The 11,019-nt window shown below is 51.1% G+C and overlaps 1 protein-coding gene across 1 annotated transcript; it reads left to right on the forward strand.

Annotated features, from left to right (window-relative positions):
- Positions 1–866: 866 nt before the first annotated feature.
- CABP4 (calcium binding protein 4) lies at positions 867–11,019 on the forward strand. The gene is made up of 6 exons (XM_038765397.1): positions 867–1,139; positions 2,978–3,008; positions 4,725–4,868; positions 10,376–10,485; positions 10,638–10,785; positions 10,928–11,019. The coding sequence occupies exons 1-6, from the start codon at positions 867–869 to the stop codon at positions 10,954–10,956; spliced, it is 735 nt and encodes a 244-aa protein (XP_038621325.1). The 3' UTR covers positions 10,957–11,019.

The following is an 11,019-nucleotide window of genomic DNA, read 5'->3' on the forward strand; positions in this document are numbered from 1 at the left end:
CTTAATAAATGCCATCATTATTATTATTAAAATGGGGATAAAGACTGTAAGCCCCCCTTTGGGACAGCCTGATCACTTTGTAAGCTCCCCAGCACTTAGAACAGTGCTTTGCACATAGTAAGCGCTTAATAAATGCCATCACTATTATTATTAAAATGAAGATAAAGACTGTGAGCCCCCCATGGGACAACCTGATCACCTTGTAACCTCCCCAGTGCTTAAAACAGTGCTTTGCACATAGTAAGCTCTTAGTAAATGCCATCGTTATTATTATTAAAATGGAGATTAAGGCTGTGAGTCTCCCGTGCGACAACCTGATCACCTTGTAGCCTCCCCAGCGCTTAGAACAGTGCTTTGCACATAGTAAGCGCTTAATAAATGCCATCATCATTATTATTAAAATGGGGATAAAGACTGTGAGCCCCCCTTTGGGACAGCCTGATCACTTTGTAAGCTCCCCAGCGCTTAGAACAGTGCTTTGCACCTAGTGAGTGCTTAATAAATGTCATCATTATTATTATTAAGGGGCAGAAAGGGGAAGGGGGCTGGCGGTGTGAAGGAAGAGAAGCAGGGCCTGGGCCCAGATGAGGGGCAGAGGGCAACAGGGCATCGGCCCTTGGCATGGTGGACGTGGAGCCGGGGCGGGGGGAGCCGGGAGGATTAGAGCAGGGCTGCCCAGCTTCCTCAGGCTAATCCTTATTCCCAGTCTGACCCCTGCCCTGTCCCAGCCTTCCCGCGGGCTCCTTCTGGGCTGGGGACAGTGACGGGGGGAAGTCGGTTAAGGAGATTTCCTGGCTCTAAGGGCCTAATTTATTTCCCGCTTTAGGTCCCTGAGGTCCGTCCGGCCTCAGATAGGGGAGACAGGCATGGAGGGCAGGGATGGAGAGCGGGCCGGAAAGGATCCCCAGTCAAGTCCGGTGGAGGAGGCGGCTTCAGAGATGAGGGGTGGGGGGCTGAGGAAGAGGAGGAGCAGGAAGGAGCAGAACAGAGGGGGGCTGCCGGGGCAGGAGGGGAAACCCTTGGGTGGAAGCGTGGCGGCCCAGGGAGGCGGTGGCAGGGCGCCTCCGGTTCGCAGGCCGCCCCACCATCACGCCGCGCGCCAAGCCCACGTGCTCCTGCTCAACAGCCTCTTCGGCAAGGTGACGGGATGGGACGGCCCGCGGGAGGGAAGGGAGGACCGATCAATCAATCAATCAATCGTATTTATCGAGCGCTTACTGTGTGCAGAGCACTCTATTAAGCACTTGGGAAGTACAAGTTGGCAACATATAGAGACGGTCCCTACCCAACAGTGGGCTCACAGTCTAGAAGGCAAGCCTGCCAGGCAGAGCCAGGGCAGGCCAGGCCTGAGGGGCCTGGGGAGGAAAGGGGCACCATTCACTCTTTTAATTGTATTTATTGAGCGCTTACTGCGTGCAGAGCACTGGGAAGTCCAAGTCGGCAACGTAGAGAGACGGTCCCGGCCCAACGACGGGCTCACGGTCTAGAAGGGGGAAAGAGACGGCAAAGCAAAACGTGTGGACGGGTGTTAAGGCGTCGGAACAAATAGAATTAAAGCTAGATGCGGAATGAGGGGGAACCGGGGACTCGGGAAGGAGAGGACACCAGGGCCAAGGAAGGAAATCAATCATTCATTCATTCAATCGTATTTATTGAGCGCTTACTGTGTGCAGAGCACTGTACTAAGCGCTTGGGAAGTACAAGTTGGCGACATACAGAGACGGTCCCTACCCAACAGCAGGCTCACAGTCTAGAAGAGGGAGACAGACGGCAAAGCAAAACGTGTGGACGGGTGTCAAGCCGTCGGAACAAATAGAATTAAAGCTAGATGCGGAATGAGGGGGAACCGGGGACTCGGGAAGGAGAGGGCACCAGGGCAAAGGAAGGAAATCAATCATTCATTCATTCATTCAGTCATTTATTAAGCGCTTACTGTGTGCAGAGCACTGTACTAAGCGCTTGGGAAGTACAAGTTGGCAACATATAGAGACGGTCCCTACCCAACAGCAGGCTCACAGTCTAGAAGAGGGAGACAGACAACCAAACAAAACATATTAACAAAACAAAATAAATAGAATAGTAAATCTGTACAAGTAAAATAAATAGAGTAATAAATCTGTACAAACATATGTACAGGTGCTGTGGGGAGGGGAAGGAGGTAGGGCCGGGGGGCGTGGAGAGGAAGGAGGGGGCTCAGTCTGGGAAGGCCTCCTGGAGGAGGTGAGCGCTCAGTAGGGGAAGGAACCAGTGGAGAGTGAGCGGTTGAATATGGAAGTGAAGGAGGGGAGGAGGGACGGGGCGAGAGATTTCATAAGATGAGAGAGAATGGGGTCAGAAGCAATCAATCAATCGTATTTATTGAGCGCTTACTGTGTGCAGAGCACTGGACTAAGCGCTTGGGAAGTCCAAGTTGGCAACATATAGAGACGGTCCCTACCCAATGGTGGGCTCACAGTCTAGAAGGAAAGGGCACCAGGGGTCAGGGAAAGAGAGGGCTCTGGGGGCTGGGAGGGAGAGGGGCACCAGGGACTGGGAAAGGAGAGGGCATCAGGGGCTGGGGAGGAACTGGATGTTGGAGGGAGGCCAGAGGGCCTAATGGGCAGTGCCCCAACCTCCTGCAGTGCCCCTGGATGGCAGAAGCACCCAGAACGACGGGGTGAAGGGAGTCCAGATGTGGGCCCAAGGGGCAGAGTTAGGGAGCCAAATGCCCGTTTTCCTAGTCCCAGACGGGAGTTGACTCTGTCGTGGGGAGAGGCCCGGGGCGGAGGTGGCACGTCCTGGCTGGCCCGCCCTCCTCTGTGCCCTCTCTGGGCTGGCTGGGGCCCCCTCCAAACCCAATCCTCAGGGTGGTCGGGTGACTCCGAGACCTCCGGGGGTGGGGGGTAGGAAGATAAAGAGTTATTTGTGCTGCTGCCCGCTTCTCCAAGCGAGGGAGGCTCACCTACGGGCCTCCGCTCCTCCTCCTCCTCCTCTCCAGGACAGAGAGCTAGACGCCCAAGAGCTGGATGGTGAGTCACTTTCGCGGGGGCACCGGGTTGGGGGGACCACCTGGAAGCTCAAATGCCCCCTAAAATCCTCCCTCCTCCAACAGGCTTTCCCCATTTGATGACCCAGCGCTGAGAACAGTTCTCGGCGCATACTAAGTGCTTAACAAATACTATTTAATAATGATAAAAACTGAGATCATCCCTTTACCACCATCCTCCAGCCCTCCCATCCTCCCCAGCTCGTCATGGTTATCTGAGGCACAGACAAAAAAGAAAAATGTTCCCCTCATTGTTAGGTTCCACAGTCATATTTTGCCTTCTACTATTAAGTTAGCACATTTTTAAATCTCTTCCCAAACTGGCATTATATTTCTGTTGCCCCGCATCATTTCACTGTCTGGGGAGCTGCGTTTGTATGGTGCGGGGAAAAGAAACTATAACAGTTCACAAATATCAGGGGATTCCGTGAAACCCATAAGGATTTTTGTATAAAGATGAGAGAGTTGTGAATCATTTTCTTAAGACTATGAATCTCCTAGGATAAGTTGCCGTTGGAGTGTTGGAGTGTAAATCATCATACAGAATGACTTGTACTTCCCAAGCGCTTAGTCCAGTGCTCTGCACACAGTAAGCGCTCAATAAATATGATTGACTGACCCAAATGTTGCCAACTTGTACTTCCCAAGCGCTTAGTCCAGTGCTCTGCACACAGTAAGTGCTCAGTAAATACGATTGATTGATTGATTGATTGATTGACCCAAATGTTGCCAACCTGTACTTCCCAAGCGCTTAGTCCAGTGCTCTGCACACAGTAAGCGCTCAGTAAATACGATTGATTGATTGATTGATTGATTAACCCAAATGTTGCCAACTTGTACTTCCCAAGCGCTTAGTCCAGTGCTCTGCACACAGTAAGCGCTCAATAAATACGATTGATTGATTGATTGATTGACCCAAATGTTGCCAACTTGTACTTCCCAAGCGCTTAGTCCAGTGCTCTGCACACAGTAAGCGCTCAGTAAATACGATTGATTGATTGATTGATTGATTGACCCAAATGTTGCCAACCTGTACTTCCCAAGCGCTTAGTCCAGTGCTCTGCACACAGTAAGCGCTCAATAAATACGATTGATTGATTGATTGATTGATTGACCCAAATGTTGCCAACCTGTACTTCCCAAGCGCTTAGTCCAGTGCTCTGCACACAGTAAGCGCTCAGTAAATACGATTGATTGATTGATTGATTGATTGACCCAAATGTTGCCAACCTGTACTTCCCAAGCGCTTAGTCCAGTGCTCTGCCCACAGTAAGCGCTCAATAAATATGATTGATTGATTGATTGACCCAAATGTTGCCAACTTGTACTTCCCAAGCGCTTAGTCCAGTGCTCTGCCCACAGTAAGCGCTCAATAAATACGATTGATTGATTGATTGATTGACCCAGCATCCTGACTCGTGTCATCCCTTGGCCAACTAGAGCTCAGGCTCTTATTTCCACCCTCCTTACCCAACATACGTGCCTGGGCGAACTCCGTCCGTGGTTGACCACTAAAGCTTTAAATATTTTTCTGTCTCCCACACTTGAATGGAAGCCCCTTGAGGGTACGGGAGGTGCCACTCTGTTAGGGGTGATTTCCCAAGCATTACCCCAAGAGAGTGCTCAATAAATCTCCCTCCTCCTTCCTCCCCTCTCTGTTTTTCTCTCTTCCTCCTCCTCCCACCGCCTCCCGGGACAGAGTTGCGGGTGGCGTTCAGAGAGTTTGACACAGACGAGGATGGCTACTTGGGGCACCGGGAGCTGGGCGCCTGCATGCGGAGTTTGGGCTACATGCCCACCGAGATGGAGCTCATCGAGGTCTCCCAGCACGTCAAGATGCGCAGTAAGGGCGAGGGGCCCGGCGGAGCGGGGGCCGTGGAGGGGCTCTGTGCCAGGCGGGTCTCCTTGCCAGGGGGCACGGAGCGCGGCTCAGTGGAAATAATAATAAAATGATGGCATTTATTAAGCACTTACTATGTGCCAAGCACTGTTCTAAGCGCTGGGGAGGTGACAAGGTGATGAGGTGGTCCCACGGGGGGGCTCATTGGCTTAATCATTGCAAGATTAATAATCGTCTTCATCATTGCCTTTTAGACTGTGAGCCCACTGTTGGGTAGGGACTGTCTCTTTGTGTTGCTAACTTGTACTTCCCAAGCGCTTAGTACAGTGCTCTGCACACAGTAAGCGCTCAATAAGTACGATTGATTGATTGATTGATTAATCCCCATTTGGCAGATGAGGGGACTGAGGCCTAGAGAAGTGACGTGACTTGCCCAAAGTCACACAGCTGTCAAGTGGCGGAGCTGGGATTCGAACCTGTGACCTCTGACTCCACTCTTTCCACCGAGCCATGCTGCTTCCCCCAGGCCGAAAAGAGCCCGGGCTTTGGAGTCAGAGGTCGCGGGTTCAAATCCCGGCCCCGCCAACTGTCAGCTGGGTGACTTTGGGGAAGTCACTTCACTTCTCCGGGCCTCAGTTCCCTCATCTTTCCAATGGGGATGAAGACTGGGAGCCCCCGGTGGGACAACCTGATCACCTTGTAACCTCCCCAGCGCTTAGAACAGGGCTTTGCACATAGTAAGCGCTTAATAAATGCCATTATTATTATTATTATTATTATTAGGTCTCTTCCCAATGTGGGGTCTTGGGGGTGGGTAAGCTCAGACTGGAAGCGGGTGTCTCTGTGGTGGGGGTGGGGAGGAGCTATCAATCAATCAATCAATCATTCGTATTTATTGAGCGCTTACTGTGTGCAGAGCACTGTACTAAGCGCTTGGGAAGTACAAGTTGGCAACATATAGAGACAGTCCCTACCCAACGGTGAGCTCACAGCTATGAACCAGTCTCCCTATAATATGATTGTGTGTTGGGGGGCACTGTAAAAATAATAATAATAATAATACTAATAATGGTATTTGTTCAGTACATACTATGTGCCAGGCACTATACTACGCGCTGGGGAGGCTACAAGCAAATCGTGTTGGACCCAGTCCCCGTCCCTATGGGGCTCACAATTCTCAATCCCCATTTTACAGATGAGATAACTGAGGCATAGAGAAGTAAAGTGACTTGCCCAAGGTCACACAGCAGACAAGTGGCAGAGCCGGGATCGGAACCCATGACCTTCTAGCTCTCAGGCCCGGGTTCTTGTCAATATATCATGCTGTTTTGGGTCTTGCTGAGGTGTGTGTGTGTGTGTGAGGGCATTCATTCATTCATTCATTCACTCAGTTGTATTTATTGAGCGCTTACTGTGCGCAGAGCACTGTACTAAGCGCTTAGGAGGTACAATTCAGCAACAAATAGAGACAATCCCTGCCCACAACGGGCTCACAGTCTAGAAGGGGGGGAAAGACAGCAAAACAAGTGAACAGGCATCAGTGGCATAATAAACAGAATTATATATACACTGTTCTATCAAACAGAAATATATATACTCCAACTTGTACTTCCTAAGCGCTTAGTACAGTGCTCCGCACACAGTAAGCACTCAATAAATACGATTGATTGATATATACACATCATTAATAAAAATAAATAACATCAATGGTCTCTCTGTGGTGGGTGGGGAGGGCTGAGGGGGGGGGGTCTTCCTGTACTTCTTCTGTACATACTTGTAATTATTTATAGAGAAGCAGCGTGGCTTAGTGGAAAGAGCCCGGGCTTGGGAGTCAGAGGTCGTGGGTTCTAATCCCGGCTCTGCCACTTATCAGCTGTGGGACTCTGGGCAAGTCACTTCACTTCTCTGGGCCTCAGTGACCTCGTCTGTAAAATGGGGATCAAGATTGTGAGCCTCATGTGGGACAACCTAATAACCTTGTATCTATCCCTTCTAGACTGTGAGCCCACTGTTGGGTAGGGACTGTCTCTATACGTTGCCAACTTGTACTTCCCAAGCGCTTAGTCCAGTGCTCTGCACACAGTAAGCGCTCAATAAATACGATTGATTGATTGATTGATATCCCAGTGCTTAGAACAGTGCTTGGCACATAGTAAGCGCTTAACAAATACCAACATTATTATTCTGTTGTGTGACCTCGCGCAAGTCACTTAACTTCTCTGAGCCTCAGTTACCTCATCTGTAAAATGGGGATTAAGACTGCGAGCCCCACGTGGGACAACTTAATCACCTTGTATCCCCCCCAGCGCTTAGAACAGTGCTTTGCACATAGTAAGCGCTTAACAAATGCTATTATTATTATTATTATTTATGTATTCATATTAATATCTCCCCTTCTAGACTGTAAGCTCTTGTACATATTTACTATTCTATTTATTTTATTTTGTTAATATATTTTGTTTTGTCGTCTGTCTCCCCCTTCTAGACTGTGAGCCCTTTGTTGGGTAGGGAACATCTCTATATGTTGCCGATTTGTACTTCCCAAGCGCTTAGTACAGTGCTCTGCACACAGTAAGCGCTCAATGACTGTGAGCCCACTGTTGGGTAGGGACCGTCTCTATATGTTGCCAACTTGTACTTCCCAAGTGCTTAGTACAGTGCTCTGCACACAGTAAGGGCTTAATAAATACAGTTGAATGAATGAATACAATTGAATGAATGAATACAATTGAATGAATGAATGAATGAAGGAAGGAAGGAAGGAAGGAAGGAAGGAAGGAAGGAAGGAAGGAAGGAAGGAAGGAATGAAAGTTGTGGGCAGGGAATGGTTCCATTTATTGTTATACTGTACCCTCTCAAGTGCTTAGTACAGTGCTTTTCACACAAAAAGCACCCAATAAATACGATTGAATGAATAGGGTATGTGGGAGCTGTAAGAGGGTCTTCCTGGGGTGTGTGTGGGGGTGGCTCTCAGCAGGTCTTCCTGTGGGTTTGTACTTCCTAAGCGCTTAGTACAGTGCTCTGCACACAGTAAGCGCTCAATAAATACGATTGAATGAATGAATGAATAGGGGGACTGCACGCAAGACTCCCGGCGGGTTTTGGGGGGCTGTGAGTAGGCCTCCCTGCAGGTTTCAGGGAGCTCTGAGCAGAAATGTTCACATTTCCTCACGGTGGGCTGCCGCGTGGACTTTGAGGAGTTTGTGGAGATGATGAGACTGCTGTGAGTGGGGCTCTCTGCGAGTTTGGGGGGGGCTGTGGACATTTATTTATTAAATATTTATCCTATTTATTTTATTTTGTTAATATGTTTTGTTCTCTGTCTCCCCCTTCTATCAATCAGTCAATCGTATTTATTGAGCGCTTACTGTGTGCAGAGCACTGTACTAAGGGATATGAGAAGCGGCGTGGCTCAGTGGAAAGAGCAAGGGCTTGGGAGGCAGAGGTCATGGGTTCAAGTCCCGGCTCTGCCGCTTGTCAGCTGTGTGACTTTGGGCAAGTCACTTGACTTCTCTGGGCCTCAGTTCCCTCCTCTGTAAAGTGGGGATGAATACTGTGAGCCCCCCGTGGGACAATCTGATCACCTTGTATCTCCCCCAGTGCTTAGAACAGTGCTTTGCACATAGTAAGTGCTTAATAAATGCCATCATTATTATTATAATTATTACCTCCCCAGCGCTTAGAACAGTGCTTTGCATATAGTAAGTGCTTAATACATGCCATTATTATTATTCTCCCAAGGGCTCAGTACAATGCTGGGCACAAAGTAAGCACTCAGTAAATACTATTGACTGACTGACCGATGTCTGTCTCATCCTCTAGACTGTAAGCTTCTTGTGGGCAGGGAATATGTCTATTAACTCTATTATGTCTTAATTAATCAATCAATCGTATTTATTGAGCGCTTACTGTGTGCAGAGCACTGTACTAAGCGCTTGGGAAGTCCAAGTTGGCAACATATAGAGCCGGTCCCTACCCAACAGTGAGCTCACAGTCTAGAAGGGGGAGACAGAGAACAAAACCAAACATAGTAACAAAATAAAATAAATGGAATAGATATGTACAAGTAAAATAAATAGAGTAATAAATATGTACAAATATATATACATATATACAGGTGCTGTGGGGAAAGGAAGGACTGTGAGCCCACTGTTGGTTAGGGACTGTCTCTATATGTTGCCAACTTGTACTTCCCAAGCACTTAGTACAGTGCTCTGCACACAGTAAGCGCTCAATAAATACAAATGATTGATTGATTGATTGAGGTAAGGTGGGGGGGATGGAGAGGGGGAGGAGGGGGAGAGGACTAGACTGTGAGCCCACTGTTGGGTAGGGACCGTCTCTATATGTTGCCAACTTGTACTTCCCAAGTGCTTAGTACAGTGCTCTGCACACAGTAAGCGCTCAATAAATACGATTGAATGAATGAATTTCTTCATAGTGGACGGCCGCGTGGATTTGGAGGAGTGTGTGGAGATGATGGAGGTGATGGGAGTGGGGAGGCTGTGAGCGGGCCTTTGAACGTCTCCTCACAGTGGGCATCTGTGTGGACTTGGAGAAGTTTGTGGAGATGATGGAGATGATGGGAGTGGGGAGGCTGTGAGCGGGCCTTTGAACGTCTCCTCACAGCGGGCGGCCGCGTGGACTTGGAGAAGTTTGTGGAGATGATGGAGATGATGGGAGTGGGGAGGCTGTGAGCGGGCCTTTGAACGTCTCCTCACAGTGGGCGGCCGCGTGGACTTGGAGAAGTTTGCGGAGACGATGGGGATGATGGGAGTGGGGAGGCTGTGAGCGGGCCTTTGAACGTCTCCTCACAGTGGGCGGCCGCGTGGACTTGGAGAAGTTTGTGGAGATGATGGGAGTGGGGAGGCTGTGAGCGGGCCTTTGAATGTCTCCTCACAGTGGGCGGCCATGTGGACTTGGAGAAGTTTGCGGAGATGACGGAGATGATGGGAGTGGGGAGGCTGTGAGCGGGACTTTGAACGTCTCCTCACAGTGGGTGGCCGCGTGGACTTGGAGAAGTTTGTGGAGATGATGGAGATGATGGGAGTGGGGCTCCCCAACGCCAGGGAGTGGGGAGGCTGTGAGTGGGCCTTTGAACGTCTCCTCACAGTGGGCGGCCGCGTGGACTTGGAGGAGTTTGCGGAGATGATGGAGATGATGGGAGTGGGGAGGCTGTGAGCGGGCCTTTGAACGTCTCCTCACAGTGGGCAGTCGTGTGGATTTGGAGGTTTGTGGAGATGATGGAGATGATGGGAGTGGGGAGGCTGTGAGCGGGCCTTTGAACGTCTCCTCACAGTGGGCGGCTGCGTGGACTTGGAGAAGTTTGCGGAGATGATGGAGATGACGGGAGTGGGGCTCCCCAACACCAGCGTGTGGGGAGGCTGTGAGCGGGCCTTTGAACGTCTCCTCACAGTGGGCGGCCGCGTGGACTTGGAGGAGTTTGCGGAGATGATGGAGATGATGGGAGTGGGGAGGCTGTGAGCGGGCCTTTGAACATCTCCTCACAGTGGGCGGCCGCGTGGACTTGGAGGAGTTTGTGGAGATGATGGGCCCTAAGCTGCGGGAGGAGACGGCCCACATGCTGGGGGTGCGGGAGCTACGCAGCGCCTTCCGCCAGGTGAGGGCCGACTCGGGGCCGCGAGGGATGAGGGGTGGCGAGCCACGGGTCGCGGGGCGGTGGACTGAAGGGATGAAGTTTGGGGGGAAGAGCCTTGGGATGAGGGTGGGCAAGGACAGGGTCTCCCATCCCGGCTGTCGGGACGGCGCCAGTTTGACGCGGACGGAGACGGGCGGATCTCCATGGCGGAGCTGCGGGCGGCCGCCCCCGACCTGCTGGGGGAACCGCTGTCCGGGCCGGAGCTGGACGAGATCCTCCGCGACGTCGACCTCAACGGAGACGGACACGTGGACTTCGACGGTGGGTGCCGGCGTCGGGGCCCTCAGCCCTTTCCTTCCCCAAAGCACGGCCTTCCCCAAAGCACGGCCTTCCCTGGGCCTCCTCCCCCGACGGGCCCCTGCACCCCCAGGCCCCTGCTCAGGATTTATTATTTTTTTTGCAGAGTTTGTGATGATGCTCTCCTCTCGCTAGACCCCAGGGTCAGCGGCCCCAAGACATGCTCCGGGATGCTTCGCTGGGCTGGACGCTCCCCCC

The sequence above is a fragment of the Tachyglossus aculeatus genome, chromosome 22 (assembly GCF_015852505.1).
Source record: "Tachyglossus aculeatus isolate mTacAcu1 chromosome 22, mTacAcu1.pri, whole genome shotgun sequence".
Taxonomy (NCBI): domain Eukaryota; kingdom Metazoa; phylum Chordata; class Mammalia; order Monotremata; family Tachyglossidae; genus Tachyglossus; species Tachyglossus aculeatus.

Excerpts from the sequence above, each read along its gene's own strand:
- CABP4 (XM_038765397.1), top strand. The coding sequence starts at position 867 with ATGGAGGGCAGGGATGGAGAGCGGGCCGGAAAGGATCCCCAGTCAAGT. Across the intron at positions 1,140-2,977 it reads TCAACAGCCTCTTCGGCAAG|GACAGAGAGCTAGACGCCCA; the intron begins GTGACGGGATGG and ends CCTCCTCTCCAG. Across the intron at positions 4,869-10,375 it reads CCAGCACGTCAAGATGCGCA|TGGGCGGCCGCGTGGACTTG; the intron begins GTAAGGGCGAGG and ends ATCTCCTCACAG.